The sequence below is a fragment of the Pundamilia nyererei genome, unplaced genomic scaffold (genome assembly GCF_000239375.1).
Source record: "Pundamilia nyererei isolate P.nyererei 1_Seehausen unplaced genomic scaffold, PunNye1.0 scaffold00387, whole genome shotgun sequence".
Lineage (NCBI taxonomy): Eukaryota > Metazoa > Chordata > Actinopteri > Cichliformes > Cichlidae > Pundamilia > Pundamilia nyererei.
The window spans coordinates 138,118-153,421 of record NW_005187788.1 but is presented as its reverse complement, the minus strand read 5'-3'; the positions used below and the strand labels follow the sequence as shown (position 1 = coordinate 153,421).

The 15,304-nt window shown below is 45.7% G+C and overlaps 2 protein-coding genes across 3 annotated transcripts in view; both read right to left on the bottom strand.

Annotated features, from left to right (window-relative positions):
- Window positions 1–6,050, bottom strand: part of ppox (protoporphyrinogen oxidase) — an 11,174-nt gene extending 5,124 nt beyond the window's left edge. Inside the window, exons 1-7 of the mRNA XM_005752873.1 lie at window positions 5,888–6,050; window positions 3,669–3,759; window positions 2,300–2,434; window positions 2,044–2,159; window positions 1,747–1,879; window positions 854–998; window positions 307–500 (exon numbers count right to left, since the gene is read on the bottom strand). Of these exons, the coding sequence (XP_005752930.1) occupies window positions 307–500; window positions 854–998; window positions 1,747–1,879; window positions 2,044–2,159; window positions 2,300–2,434; window positions 3,669–3,752 (807 nt within the window). The 5' untranslated portion in view covers window positions 3,753–3,759; window positions 5,888–6,050. The remainder of the gene's footprint in view (window positions 1–306; window positions 501–853; window positions 999–1,746; window positions 1,880–2,043; window positions 2,160–2,299; window positions 2,435–3,668; window positions 3,760–5,887) is intronic.
- Window positions 6,051–12,456: 6,406 nt separating this feature from the next.
- The window catches only part of dyrk1b (dual-specificity tyrosine-(Y)-phosphorylation regulated kinase 1B), a 59,846-nt gene continuing 56,998 nt past the window's right edge, over window positions 12,457–15,304 (bottom strand). For both annotated transcript variants that reach the window (XM_005752872.1, XM_005752871.2), the window contains exons 12-13: window positions 14,666–14,769; window positions 12,457–13,849 (exon numbers count right to left, since the gene is read on the bottom strand). In XM_005752872.1, coding sequence (XP_005752929.1) covers window positions 13,334–13,849; window positions 14,666–14,769 — 620 coding nt within the window. In that variant the 3' untranslated portion in view covers window positions 12,457–13,333. The remainder of the gene's footprint in view (window positions 13,850–14,665; window positions 14,770–15,304) is intronic.

The window sequence follows — 15,304 nt, the reverse complement described above, 5'->3', positions numbered from 1 at the left end:
AACATTACTACCCTGATGTTCAACCTGCTGGTGATGCAGAGATAAGAAGAGATTGATCTGAGCTCCCTTACAAAACCTCATGGCAGCACAGTCCAAGTTCACATCCTTCTTTCTTACGGTCGTTACTTCCTCGTGCGAGCAGGCGAGGGAATCAGAACATTACACATTCAGGAAATGTGAAACCTTGCAAGAAGCAAACAAACTGCCATCCCCCGACACTACCATGTCTGATATGATGGTACCAACATAACACACCACTGCAAACCACCTAAGGTTTAGTTAAACGTCTTTAACCTCCGCACTAACCTGCCAACCAGAGGCTGAAGGATCAATCTGCTTAACAACAGCCTCTTTGTGAAGTTGCACTCTCCCACTCTGTTGTAGGTTCTCTGCAATGGCTTCTGGAAACGACTGCATGCCCCTCTTCAACGACCACTGTGCCCACGACTCCTTCTTAGATCTTTTAGCCAGAGGGCCGCGGGTAATCACCTGAGCCTCACCTGCAGGTTTCAAACATACAACCTTAGTCCTGCAATAAAGACAGCACACTTCACTGGTAGCACAGAGGAAAGTGAGACAGCCTGAAAACGCTGAATCCAAACAAATGATGACAGCACACAACAACCATCTGTTAGCATCAATGCAGGCAGAAAAATAGCCACGAAGAGGCAGCGTGTAGAACCAGAGCTCAAACCAATTATTTGATTTTATGAGGCTAAACACAGACGTTTAATCCTGACGTCAGAAAGTCCTGGGAGTGATTTTAAGATCAACTGGAAGTGCACTGCAGGTAAATGGTTGCACGTACTGGGAAACTGTCAGAAATGGTCAGAGTGGAAGTGTTGGAGTGTACCTGAGCCCAGCAGCATTCCCAGGACGATGGAACCTCTGTGCTGCTCTGCGTTGTAGAGGACAGGAAAACAAGAGCGCACACTCAACTTCCTGCAGTCCCCAGCAAATACACCCCGACAGAAGCTGTCCACAGCTATGTCTGCTAACTACACACACACACACACACACACACACACATTACCCGTTTAGTTAAGTGAATCTTATGTCATTACTGTTAGAGACGAGCTTCACGTTTCCATGTCTTCCTTACTAAATACACTCGTGTTTCCAAATGATAATCCTCGCTGCATCATGAGTGTGTCACCTCCCTCATAAAGACTGAGATAGACAGCTGTCAGGTATCTACACCTGCTCATTCAGACTTTGCTTCAGTCTGAGTTTTTGCCGGCCTCCTGGTCACGCGTCAGCTCTTTGCTTCAGAACCTTTAGATCTGCCTACAGGAGTCACTGGGTTGAATGTTCAAGCAGCTCTAATCTGAATAAGGACTGGGCTGCATGATCAGGCAAGCACACGGGAGTTTCCACTTTAACTGAACGGCTGCTGCGGTTTGGTTTCTTTTAGTAAGGTTTTTTTTTGTGGGCCTTTGCAAAAGTGCAACTGAAAAACATTTGTCTGGGTTTGATAACATGTAAGTATATTGCTGATGAAAGGAGTCTTATTGAAGTTATTACATCAGCGAAGTTTTTCCAGACTGAACATTTTGAGACTGACATCAGGTCACTTTTGTTTGGGTTTCTTGTTGCTATATTTAGCTGGTGTTAGGTCAGTAACTTGCTTTCAATGATGCCGTTTGATTTGTGGCTCCTGTTGCATCTCTGTTTTTGCCATGTTACCGCAGGTTTATTGAAGCGACTGTGTGTGGGGCTTGTTTACTGACACAAAGTTCTGCTCACCTCCTTTCCTAGCCTCCTCGAAACGAACGAATGGACTGACTCGTCGTCGTTCTTGGTTTTATTCACCAGGATCTCAGCAGCGACGCTCAGCAGCAGCGGCCGAGAGAACGGTGGGACTGTCCGCACAATCCCACTGAAGGAAAAATGCACAAGGAGACGGAGAAAAAGACGGAAAGTTACAGGTTACGCTTCGTGATTTCATTTGAAATATATGTATATTTATACAGCCGGTCGACATTCAGCAGCACATAATGCAAAATCAAGGTTTGGTTGATTCAAACGTTTGTAAACACTCACCTGATTCCTGACGGCATCTTGTGCAGCTGACCATTAACATACAGGTATCTGTTTCTGGAGGCAACGTGGCTGTAGCTGACCGGCAGGATCTCCTCTCCAAGACCCAAATCATCCACCTGCACACACAGACACACACAGACACACACACACACACACAGACACACACGTCCAGGTTTCAGTCTGTCGTGGTCAGTTCAGCTCTTATCAACAGTTGCTGTGATTTGGTCTCAGCGTTGCTGTTATGATATGAACTCACCATATTGAGCGTGTTGGAGCCCACCGCCCCTGCAGGTCGAATCCCTCTGGGTCCATGTTCAAACACTGCTCCATCTGATCTCCGAGTGGACCACAGCCAACCTCCAAAACGACTGCTTGCCTCTAGAAGGATGACCTGTTTGGATATTTAGGTTTAAATCCTCTCAAGATGTGCGCAGCAAAGGCCAAGAAATGAAAGACAAGTGAAACGGAGGTAAGAGGCACAACATTTCATACAAACATCTTAGTGACCTTCCTGAATCTTCATTTGCATATCTCATGTTTTAGATGTTCCTGGAGGACATAAAGCCCTGCACCTGCACAGGAAGTCCTTTAATCACTACATCCTTTCACACTGGACGCAGCCCTGAAACCCACTCGTGTCTACAGGTTTCGCCGCACATTAAGTTTCCTGCTGCGCCGAGGAAAGAGCATCACAAGCACAGATGTGGAGCGTGATATACTCGTGCATCGACCACGGTGCGTGGCGATGCACTTTCCCGCGACCAATAGAAGCAAAGCCTGCAGAACATGAACGTTCTGCACACGTCCAAGTTTGGTCAACTTTTCCACATACAGGGACCTCCAGAGTCCTTTCAACGGCTCCGTGGACCTCGGGGGACTACTGTGGAAACGACACTCTTCACTAGTCGGGACAGTTTCAGAGCTTTAGTGCTGATGAATGAGCGATACATGTTTTATTAAACATTTGGATATAAAACGACACAGACCCTCGTAGTGGATACAACGAGGGACACAATTTTTTGAAATGAAGGAGCATCTCGTACACGCAGAGCAGCCGCAGAGCAGCCGCAGAGCAGCGCGCTCAGCGCAACACAAAGTTGGGTCATTCGCTCTAGCTAGCAGTGAGGTCAGCGCACTGATGTGAAACAGCCTTCTTATATAAAGTGTCCTGAGATAAGTGTTAAATAAAAGTGAACAGAACTGAGCGCACAGGACTTCCTGCCCGTCTTAGCGGAGGACATTTTACCAATGGAATTCCTAACCACATCTCGAGGTTTCACTTCCTGGTTTGATGAGGTTTAGAAAAATGAGGGGTAGGGTTTCAAATCCAACTGTGGACTAAACAGGGAGCCAGTAAAAGAAGCTAGTGTGGGGGAAACACCACCTGCCTTTGTTCCAGTACTTACACTGCAGCACGTGGGATCCGCTGACTCCCTTTCAAGCGCGCTTTTCAAACAGCGCGACAATAATGAACTTCAACCAGTAACAAGCAGGTTTTCAGCTCACTGTCACAGGGTGTTTCTAACATCTGCCAGATGTAATAAGGGTGCTCGAGAAACTTGCTTCATACATGGAGGGTTTTTGTTCCCAGCTTTTTTCTCCTAATCAAACAAAGCATGTGTTACCTTGGTAACCTGGGGGCTCTTGCACAGGTAGTAGGATGCAGCCAAACCCCCAATCCCTCCTCCAAGGACAGCGACTGTTCTCATTGGCCAACTGCAAACACAAATGAAATCAAGAAGAGTGAATAGAGCGAATATGCTCGTCCGGTTTTTGGACACACGTTTGTTTTGGGGTTTTTACGCCACCATGGTGAACGTGAAATGAAGAACCGAACCTTAAGGTTTAACATTAGAATGACTGGATTAACCATCCATCTCCAGACCTCTTAACTCTGCTCTGTTGTGAGATTCTGAGGGGAAGTGAAACACCTGCTCATGTGAGCTAACAATCCTATATGTTTAATTCAATATTAGAGACTAAAGCTGAACCTCTGCTTCATGGCAAACAGACTGTAGGATAGACAAGCTGTGAAACATACTGATGGACCTGAGCTGGGGTGGAAATTAGGACCCACCACTGGCCAAATGTGGGTAAATTTATGAAGTGGCGTGTAAATTTAAAACAACGCACAAGCCACCGTGTCAGGTTTAAATTAAGTTACGGTGTTCATACTGTGTTACATCAGTGTGTACAGGTACACATGTATGATACACTGTAAGAAAAAATGTACTGTACAGAAATGTAACACAGTTAATTAATTAGTTAGTTGGGCGATCGTGGCTCAAGAGTTGGCAGTTCATCTTGTAGTTGGAAGGTTGCCGGTTCGAGCCCCGGCTCTGACAGTCTCGGTCGTTGTGTCCTTGGGCAAGACACTTCACCCGTTGCCTACTGGTGGTGGTCAGAGGGCCCGGTGGCGCCAGTGTCCGGCAGCCTCGCCTCTGTCAGTGCGCCCCAGGGTGGCTGTGGCTACAACGTAGCTGCCATCATCAGTGTGTGATTGTGTGTGTGACTGGGTGGATGTGTAAAGCGCTTTGGGGTCCTTAGGGCACTAGATAAATACAGGCCATTTAAGAATAAATGATACAATTCATAAGGTTTGGTTGTTCTGGCCAAATGTTACACACAGAAACTAGCGGCTGGTAAAATGTTTGGAAGATTTTTATTTCCAGCCCGACCTGAGTGTAGCTGATAGCCGATAGCTGGTAAAGATATAGCCGACAGTTGGTTTATCAGGCCTCTCACTCTGTCACCCTCCACCCTGTCAGTCTGTCAGCAGTCTGTCCAACCGCCCAGCTTCACACAAAGAGCCCTGCAGCCTGGCAGGAGGCTTTTTGTGTAGTTGATACTTAAAAGAGCAGAAATAAAGGAAAGAATTCCAATTTTCTGTCCTTGGTGTGTCGCCTTTATCCTCAGTGGGTCAGTGAGCTGTCATTTGTGAGATGTGGTGAAGCCAGCCGCCTCTTATCTGACGCGTAAATGTAAGCTTCGGGCACGCGCCTCTCCTTCAGTGATGATCAGACTCACACACGCGTATGCGCGTGCACACGTTGCAGAGTCTGATTGCATCATATTCATATAAAATCATCTTTAACAGTTGACGTGAAACTTTCAGCACATTTTCTTTCATCAGTTTCATCTCGAACTGCTTTAAAAACTGTAAACAATGTGATGTCATGATGTGACGTCATGTTAACATTTTATTAAAACTCATCTGAATTTTTTAAATCATGTTTCAGCACAGATGTGAGCATAGCTGCCCTTTGGTTTTTTTAATATTGCAGCTGACAGACATGAACCCAGATGTTACCGGACCAGAGGAAGGACGTGCAGAAAGTTCCACAGCAGGCCGTGCCCGCGCACGGCGCGTTTCTACACCGTGTTGAGCGATCAAAGCGCTTCACGTAACTTGTGCATTCACCCAGTCACACCAGCACAGGTGGCTTAGCTAACTAACATCTGCACACATCCCGTGGATGCATCGGAGACGAACACGGGTCAGTATCTCGCATGCAGACTAGGCTCGAACCAGTTCTGCCACCTGAGCTACAGCCACCCACGCGTGCGTGCGCGAGTCTACAGACGCTGCCGCACAGCCTAGTGTAGACGCGCAAGAAGGTTTACGCGCCGCGTAAACATGTCAGCAGAACTGTGGCACGCTGCTGACATTTCCAAACAACCCGACGACAGGTCACAGTGGAAAGTGTGAACGAGCGTACTTTGGCAGGTGGACGATGCCCAACACCATCCCCGTGAAACAAACACGCGGGCTGTTACAGAGTCTGCGCCAACAGCAGGCAGAGCCGCTTTACGGTCAGCGTCCTGCTGCCGAGCTCGGGCTTACCTGTAGACGAGGCACGGCAACGAGTCCGCGCTCCGCAGCCTCCACTCACGACCACAATAACGCTTCCGACTTGTTCTTGATTTTAGATTTTTATTGGCAGCTGGCAAACAGCTGAATGGTGCATTACCGCCACCAACTGGTGTGGAGTGTGGTCTGGGTCTCAAATCCAAACAGCTTCCCCTCTCTTTAAAACTGAAATAAGGCCTGATGACCTTTGATCACAAAGATCCTATTTGATGTTTATGTTACTGAGCATGTTTCCTCCTCTCCACAGTAGTCACACTCCCCGTATTATGTTTCCCCATCATGAGTAGTGTAGTGGTCAAACCAGTATGTCCAAATCTCATTCTTGATACGACCACCTCCTCTCTCCTACTCCGTCCTGTGGCTCCCATCCTCCTTTGAATTCTACACAGCCATCGTCTCTTCCTTTCTTCCTCCCACTGTCTTTGCCATCTTTTCCTCACCTCTTGCCTGACCATACTCTTTATCTCTGCCTGGCCAAAGCTAACAGCCATGTCAACCACCCCATGTTTTGTGCCCTTACTTATTTCCTGACTCCACAGTGCGCCGGAATCCATAAACACACCTGTAAGTTGCATCACGTGTGTTCTGAAACGTGTTTGCTGAATCTCTGCTCCACCGTCTGAGTGACTGTAGACGGACCAACGATGAGCTTGAATCTGAACGAATGACTGCATGTAATGGCCTCATGCCTGCTACCCACTGAAAGCTTACAGTATTGTGAGCATTTCTCCGGTGTATACTGAAAGTCCATCATTAATCCTTTTGCCTATTTCAACCGTAAACTCCGGGACCACAGCTACACCAGTTTGACCAGCTGTGTTTGTATATATTTGAACATAATTATAATACTGGTCAATGAAATTCTTCTTTTCCAATAATGTGAAATCTACTGTGGCATCAGGAAGTATCCATGGAGGTGTAGCTGGTAACGGCCCTCTTTGACTGATGTCTAACTAATCCAGTTTAAATTCTGTTGCTCGCCGTCCCACAATCCACCCAAAGCTCTTTGTTTCCCGCCTTTCTTTCTCCCAGCAAGGTTTGATTACTCCTTGTGTTGGAATGCTTCCAACTTTCAGACTCCTTCAGAATAAAAGTACATCCTGACAGGAAAGAGTTTCCCGTTTTGACTTTACTGCTGCCAACTGGTTCCGGTGCGACTCAAATAACAGCAGCGCAGTTTAACAGTGCAGGTGAAAAGGTCAGTATTTGCTTTATTTATGTGGCCCTACTTCTGCTGGGTTTCAGGTTTCATCAGAAATGCTCAGCAGGCACGAGGTGAAGTGCTGACAGCTAGGACTCCTCGGTCTTTAAGGCTTTTAGGGTTAGAGCACAGTCAGTGTGCATGCTTCAGCTTTTTAGTGAGGTAGAATCCCCCCAACATGCCCCTACAGGACCACTAAAGTTTAAAAAGCAAAACAACAGCAATCGGAGAGTCTGCGCAGTGAGTACACATTGTACACATTTAGTTCTTACAATTTAATTCCTGACAGCTTTGTTTCTTTGTCGCAGCATCTTTTTCATTGTCATGCAGAAAAACAGTCGTTCTCCTTTTGCTTGTTTTCTTTTTTCCCAGCAGGTGATCCTGCAGATCGTCCTGCTTCCCCTGTTTTTCTTTCCCTCTCCTTAGTCAAACTTCTCTTGTCTACGTCTTTCCCTTTCCTAACCCCAGTCACGTCTGTTCTGACTGTAATAACTTAAAAGTTAAAAATAAATAAATAAATTATAAAGCTCAATCGAGTGGACCAGTATAGCAAAGCTGTAATGATCCACTTGGGAACATAAATCTGTGGGTCATTTTTCTTGGCCTTCAGTCAATAATTCTGATGCTACAGTGCTGAACAAAAAACAACAAAATCAGAGTTTTACTTTTCAAAAGCTACTAGACATCTGAAGGATCCTAAAGATGGAAAATAATGAAATCTTCCTATGGGGACATGATGAGATGCCAGTCTTTGAAAAATGAGAACTGTGACATATTGAACTGCATGTGAAGCAGCTTAATCAACAGGCGGCTGTGGTGCAGCCAACCAGACTGAATCTGTGGTCCAAGCCTCCACAGGGCTTTGAATCTGTTGGAGCTAAATCAATCTGCAGGACCAGATCAACCTGATCCTCTTCTTAAGTTTGCTGCAGATTTCATAGCTGAACCACCAACTTACATTTTTAATCTTAGCCTCTCAGACAGTAGAAATCTGCCTTTGTTGCAATAACTACAGGTCCATATCTAAATCCTCTGTTTTTGCAAAAGTTCTAGAAAAGCTTATTAATATTAAAAGACCTGTTTGGACAAAAATTCAGTTCTTTCCCAACATCAGTGGAGATTCAGACAACAACACAGCACAATAACCGCTGCATTAAAGTGGTTAATGACATCATTGATGTAATGGGCTGTTTTAGTAAACAGACTAAACAATGTTGGTCTATCTGTAAATGCTGTAAGCTGGTTATCAAATTACTTGTCAGCAAGAACACACTGTGTCCATGCTGGGTCTTCTTCCTCTTTCCCCCCACTATCCAAAGGAGTTCCTCAGGGCTCTGTACTAGGACCGTTGCTTTTTTCTCTTTACATAAACAACCTTTGAGATAACTTATCAAATGCTGCATTCCATCTTTATGCAGATGATAAATTATCTCTTGTTCATCTCCTTCAGTAGCACAAACCCTGCAATTTCTGCAGTCTGCCTCTGATGTCGTTCAGTCCTTGAACTCAACTTAAGTTGGTGTTAAATGCAGAGAAATCCCAGTTCATGTTATTCTCAAATGGCAAAGAGCTGCTAGCTACGTCTCCTAAGATTAAAACCATTCAAGGAACTGAAATTGAAATGTTCTTACGAGTATCCAGGGACCGTTATAGATCAGAGTTTATCATGTTAAAACTCACATTCAAAGGCTTGTGTCCAAGTTTAAACTAAGCGACTTTTTTAGAAATCGATCCTGTTTCTCCCTCCAAGTGAGAAAACACTAGATTCATGCAAGTTTCTTCTTTCTTTTTACCTGTATTGGATTACGGTGACGTGCTTTTTATGAATGCACCTGCACCCTATCTAAAGAAATCTGACACCGTCCACCGTTGTGCTTCACGTGTCATTACTGGCTATAGGACTCGTGTACATCTTTGTATGCTGCTGCTAAATGTCCGTCTCTGTATATCCACAGACCTTCCCATTGGTTGGTCTTTATAAATCTCTCCTTGGGCTGGTTCCCTCTTATCTGTGTGTTTATATGTGGAAAACAAGCAATACAGGTTCTCATAATATCAGACAATTGATTGTCTCAAAACTCAGAACAGAATTAGGAAAAAGGGCTTTTAAATACGCTGCCCCTGCTTCCTGGAACATCTGCAGAAGGAACTGAAATAGTCAGAAATGGTTCCCTGAGGGGAGTTTAGGTCCATCTCAAAGGAACAAGAGAATAATTCTTTTAGTGTGATTGTTTTAATGTTGCTCTTAATGACCTGTTATTGTAAACCTTTCACGTTTGTGCAGGATATTGTATTTGTTTTCATTCTTATGTACTTGTGTGGTACATGTATTTTTGACTTTTGCTGCCATGATGCCAGGTCATTGAAAATGAGATGTTTACCTGGATAAATAAAGGACTAATAAAAAATATATAATAAAATCTTCAGGACCAAACCCGAATGTGCAGGGAAGTAACTCTCTCATCCACTTTGGAAAACCCCAACATACAGGATCCAAACCAGTGGCTATAGGGATGCTCACCACGGCACATATTCACTGAGAGGAACTCCCAAGTCCAGCAGAATTCATTCCCTCTCAGGGAGACTGGTTTCCAGAAACCTCTGCTTTGAGGTGCACATGGATATATCAAGCCAATATCTCTCAACCTCAGATAGCAGTTCAGATACCTTCCAACCAGAAAGCTGACAGTCTGTGTTCCCAAGAACGTTTCAGCAGTTGTTTGTTGGCTCACCAAGTAGCTTTGGACTTCCCTGATCCCTGCCCCACTGCTGTAGGACAGGGCGCTGGTGACTCCACACTAAGCAGCACATTAATAATCGCTTTTGATGTAGAGAGCTATAAAAAATAACCCAGTGAATAACATCAAAATGAAAGCAATCGTCTCCTTAAGCCATGCAGGCAGTTTAACTAGGCTGCTTTCTCAGAGACACTGTTGGATTTCAGCATTCGTCACGTTTGGTTTTTGTAAACAAGCTTTTAAAACTTTCACAAAAAGACAAAACTTACTGTAAACACCTGTTTTAAGATTTAAAACTGTTGTTAACCATAATCTTAAAAGCACAGCTTGACATGTGATTCTTTTAAACCAATCATCTGCCAGTTGTAGTATATAAAGGGTACAACCTCCATTTTGTTTGTTTGAATGTTAGCTAAAAAGTGCTGGTCTGAGTGTGCAGGTGAGCGCAGCGTGAAAGAAGAAAGCGCTCAAAGCACCACACAAGCATGATTCCCTGTAAAAGCCGACGGGTGAACCAGAGTGGTCGTATACACGCTGAAGGCTGAGCTTTATCACTGTACGCCTGTCAATGTGATGATGAACCTCTGAATAAAGTCACATTCTTTAAAGAATATTGTCACTTCTTAAATAAATGAATATGCACGATATTATCAGCCTCCTGTTTGCCTCTTCAAACATCAGCAATCCAATCATGCTAAAGTTGAACTTCTCTTCCACTTAATGCCTTTTGGCCAGCTGTGTCTTTTAACTTCGAGATCTCAAATTTCAACAGCACAAAGTCCTGTCAGTACATCCTTCCATCTTTTCTGCTTATCTGGGGCCAGGTTGCAGGGGCAGCAGCCTAGGCAGAGAAGCCCAGACCCCCAGCCACATCCCCAGCTTCTCCAGGGGATCACCATGAAGTTCCCAGGCCAGCTGAGATATATAATCCCTCCAGCGTGTCCTGGGTCTGCCCCGGGGCCTCCTCCCGGTGGGACATGCCCGGAACAATCTCGTTCTTTTGGTTACTACCCAAAGCTCGTGACAGCAGGTGAGGGACGAATTAGATCCACAGGTAAATTGAGAGCTTTGCTTTTACACTCAGCTCTCTCGTCACCACAACAACAGCATCCGCAGCACCAATCCGACTGTCGATCTCTCGCTCCCTTCTCCCATCACTCATGAGCTAGACCCCGAGATACTTAACCTCCTGAGACCCGAACTCTTCCACAGCAGCATTTTTAATTCCTCTTTGATATTCGGGCACATTGGGGCCTGATGTATTTTTTTTTTACCTTACCTTTGTTTAAAGTTTTGATACAACAGTAGCAGCATGTCCTTGTAAGTGGATATCAGGCCCTTGTAGAGCAAAACTGGGTATTTTGCTCTTTAATCGACAGTACTCTTGAAGAACTGTCGATTAAAAAAAAGCTTCCAGCAGATTCCTAAATATCAGACTTGGAAAAGCGTCTGCTTTGATGATGAACCTTTTCTGCAGAGTGTTTGCTCTCTTTCACTCACAGCTGAAAATCTCCATTCAGGGAAGGAGGCACGTCTGTAAGATTTAAAGTCAGTTGAGGAAATCGCTCAGCCCGGCAGCGCGATCTACAGAATCCTTGTTCCCAAGTCCTAACCTACGAATGAGTCGGGCGAGCTTCTTACTCAGAAGTGCGGCTGCTTCTTTCCATCAGGTCATCACAACAGATCCATTACTTGCAGGGCCAACATACTGTACATCCAGTTTCTTTGGCAATGACCTTCATAAGTGCAGGGTGCTGCAGACATCAGAGCCAGCGCATAGCTACAACTCAACAAGTTCAAAGAACAACACACAACTCACCTTTGTAAGGTCAGTGATCAGGCAGTGGTTGCCATACAGTAGGAAGTCTCCTGATGCCCAGTTCCTTTCTCCTATTTAGTTTGTGGTGGTATTAGCACCGAGCTAACAACTACAACGTACCACAGCTCATTTTCACGCCTTTAATTAAGACAAAAACCTTATTGTAGCCTGTTTCATGTGTAACAGCTGTTATGATGACATGTTTCATTAATTCAGTGGATATCCACACAGAAAGTGTGGTGGCTGTACGAGGAGCAAGGACGGAAAATGAGAAGTGCAGCATTCAACCTGACAGGGCGCGACGATCAGATCAGGAGGAAGAAAAGCAGAAAGCTGATGTTTGTTTGACTTTGGTGTGCAAAAGTATACTCTTTATTCTTATTATATATCCAACTTTATTTTGCCCCAACCCTTACCCTCCACCCAGCCCCACAACCAGTGGCATTCCCATGTCACCAGTTACTGTCACTGTTACAATAGCCAATCAGAGCTCACCTGCAGAAAGAAGGCAACCAAACAAAGAAGAGCAGAAAAAAGGGTTACTTTCAGTTTGTTTTTTTCTTGTTAAATAGTAATAAATACATTGAGATGCAGTGGTTCTTACTTTATCCTTTTCTCTTAAGCAGAAGGGTTAAAAAGTTTCTTTTAAATTTCTGTTTCTATTTCTTTTTATTTTTTTATTGATCTGTGTTGGATCTTTAGCAGCAATCCGGACCAGTTGTCATGGTGATTAGCAGCACAGAGAGGAGGAGCTGTCTGGAGGAGAAACACAACAGGAGAAGGAGAGGAAGAGGAAAGCAGGGAGAGCGTGAGGCGGAGAAGGAGGAGGAGGAGATCCCTGTGAGTGTCAGCAAGGCATCAGTGTCCCGTGACCACCTCCTCCCTCCGTCTCCCTCTCGCTGTCCGTGCTGCTGCGACCAAAGAACATCAGAGGAAGAACAAACGCAAAGAAAAACGAGAGAGAATCCGCCGGTCCTCAACCACAACCTTTCAAATCGCCCCGTCTTCTTCGTGTAGCAGTACATATATATACACATACATATGCATCTTATATATGTATGTATGTATAGCCTCCTGCCTGCATTTACACCTACTTTCAAAATGGGTCCTTTTCACTTCAACTGTGACCTGACTTCGACGTGTCAGACTGATCAATAGACACCGTCCGTCCAGACCAGCGAGGGGGGGCCTGCTACAAATCTGATCTCATATCTTACAAACACACATGCACGTGTGCAAACATGAACAGACCAATGCGAGCCCTCCTTCAGCTTACAGCTACTTTATGGAATAAAATGCTAAAACTTCTCTCTCTTTCCCCTTCATCCTCCTCCTCCTCCTCTCCAGACTCAAACAACAACCACACAGAACACACAACTCCTCAAACCCGAGAAAAATCAAATGATATTAATCAACACTAAAATTAATAAAAACAAACTGGTCACAATCATTCCTTTCCAGTTACAGGCGCGACAAAGACAAACTAAAACAGGAAAAAGGAGTTTCCCAGCATCCTCCTCCTTCTTCCTCCTCCTCTCATGCAGTACAAAGTCTCCTTCAGCACAAAGTTCACCTCTTTGTCTCTGAACTCTGGCTGTATGTGTGTAGTTGTAGTAGTTGTAGTTAAAATTGTATGGCTTTAGGGCATGGTTCAGGTTTTATCAAGAGTTGGCTGGCCCCTCGTCTGAGTCCGGCCTCCCTCTGCCTCCCCCAGTGGGGTTATTGTTGTTGGAGGCAGGGTAGTAGTCTTCAGGGGGCTGGGCTTGTGGCCCTGGGGCGGTGGGAGCCGTCCGAGTCCGGAAGGCAGACAGTCCGATTGGCAGAGCGAGGGGCAGAGATGCAGAGCCAAACTGAGAGGCCTCCATGGAAGACACCGCCCCCAGGTGGTGCAGCCCCAGGGATACACTCACATCCATGCTGTCACTCATCTGGGGCGAGGATCCCTGTGGGCCCCCCCCTCCGCCGATGCCTGTCTGTCCACCCTGCCTCAGGCCACGGCCACCATTCCCATGGTGGGAGTAAGTTGGGTGTGGGTGGTGGGGCGGGTCCAAGAAGTGGCGCTGGTGTTGTTGGGAGGCAGCTGGCTTATGGAGCAGCAACTGGGTGTATCCTGGATCCTGACCCCCACCTCCGCCATCACTGCCTGGCCACATTCTCATCTGCTGCTGTGAGGGAGCCTAGATGGAAAAGAAGAGAGACACGGTCAGTGGGTTGGGATTATAATGGGACCAGTGACAGCACCATCTCTTTTCCACAAGCACCGACTCAACTCTGTCCTTGTGGCAGTACGCGGCACCAACACTTCTTAAGCTACTCGGCCAGGGTTCCCATCGGGCCGTGTAGAGAGGACTAAATGCCACTGATTGGCCAGGAAGCGACCAATCAGTGGACTGGTCGGCTACATGCAACCGCAAAGACGGCGCGCTCCGACGTTTTTGTGCCCGGCGGCTGACGACAGCATCCAGACAGAGCGAGTCGACTGTTTTACACACAGATGACATCACGGCACAACCCCACCCACACTCAGGTGGTGCTTAACAATTGAAACCAAGAGCAGAGTTGAGTCAGATGGTGCCCAGCAGGTGCTACTGGAAAAGAGGCTTATTTGATGAATATTATGGGAACTCCAGTAAGATTTGGATGGTTCAGTTCCAGGTTACAGAGAAGTCCTTTACAAACAGGCTGGAGGACGAGTGTTTAAGGACGAATATATCATGATGAATACTGGTTTTCATGGATGGAAGTGAAGAGTTTGCTTATACTGTTGTCTTTCACAACTTTTAAAGTCAATATGCAGATTTTCAAAATAAAACTACTCAAAAAGGATTAGGGTCAGAAAAAACTAGTGTGGCCAAAATGTTTCATCACTGCCAACAAGAATGAAGCTGCTAAAGTAATCTGACCCGGGATAAACATTCCTGCAGCAGCGAGTGACTGATGCACAGGTCTCAATAATTCTCTGTTATTGTGTATGCAAACAGTGACAGTGGTACCTGAGGGCTGGTCATCTCATAGTCTGAATGTGTAACAGCCGAGTTGTAGTAACGATTACTGTAGCGGTAGTTGCGGTTGTCATTGGAAGAACCACTGGAGCCACCTGGAAATAATTGACACCAACATTAAATTCACACTTGAGCACAGCTTTACTTCATGGATATACTTTTAGCTAAAACAAGCCACAATGCATTCATTCTGTGTGAACTAAAAGAAAGACATTTACAAAAAAGAAGAAGAGGAGGGGCGTGGCTTCAGTAGGGTGGTTAGAAGGTCCCGCGCCTCTGTCGGGTATGTACCCCGCCACGAACGCTGGGCGTTCAGCTCTGACTCGTAGCGTGTTTGCGCGACGCTGAAGAGGACTAAAGAGTGGATCTGCTTTTCCTGTCACCGAGAACGAACTCGCCCGTCTCCTCACTTTCATGTTCATCAAGAAAACTATGAAAACCTGACTGAGAAGTCATGTGCTGACAGGGAGGGTGACTGTGCTGCAGTGTTTAAGTACATAGACCCTCCACTGAATATCACTGGGTCACATCAAATCTGTATTATGAAGCACTCATTTGCATCTCACACACGCCCAGCAAACAGCATCCTCTCAGCTGTTTCACTACACTCCTGCCCCGGTCTACTTGATC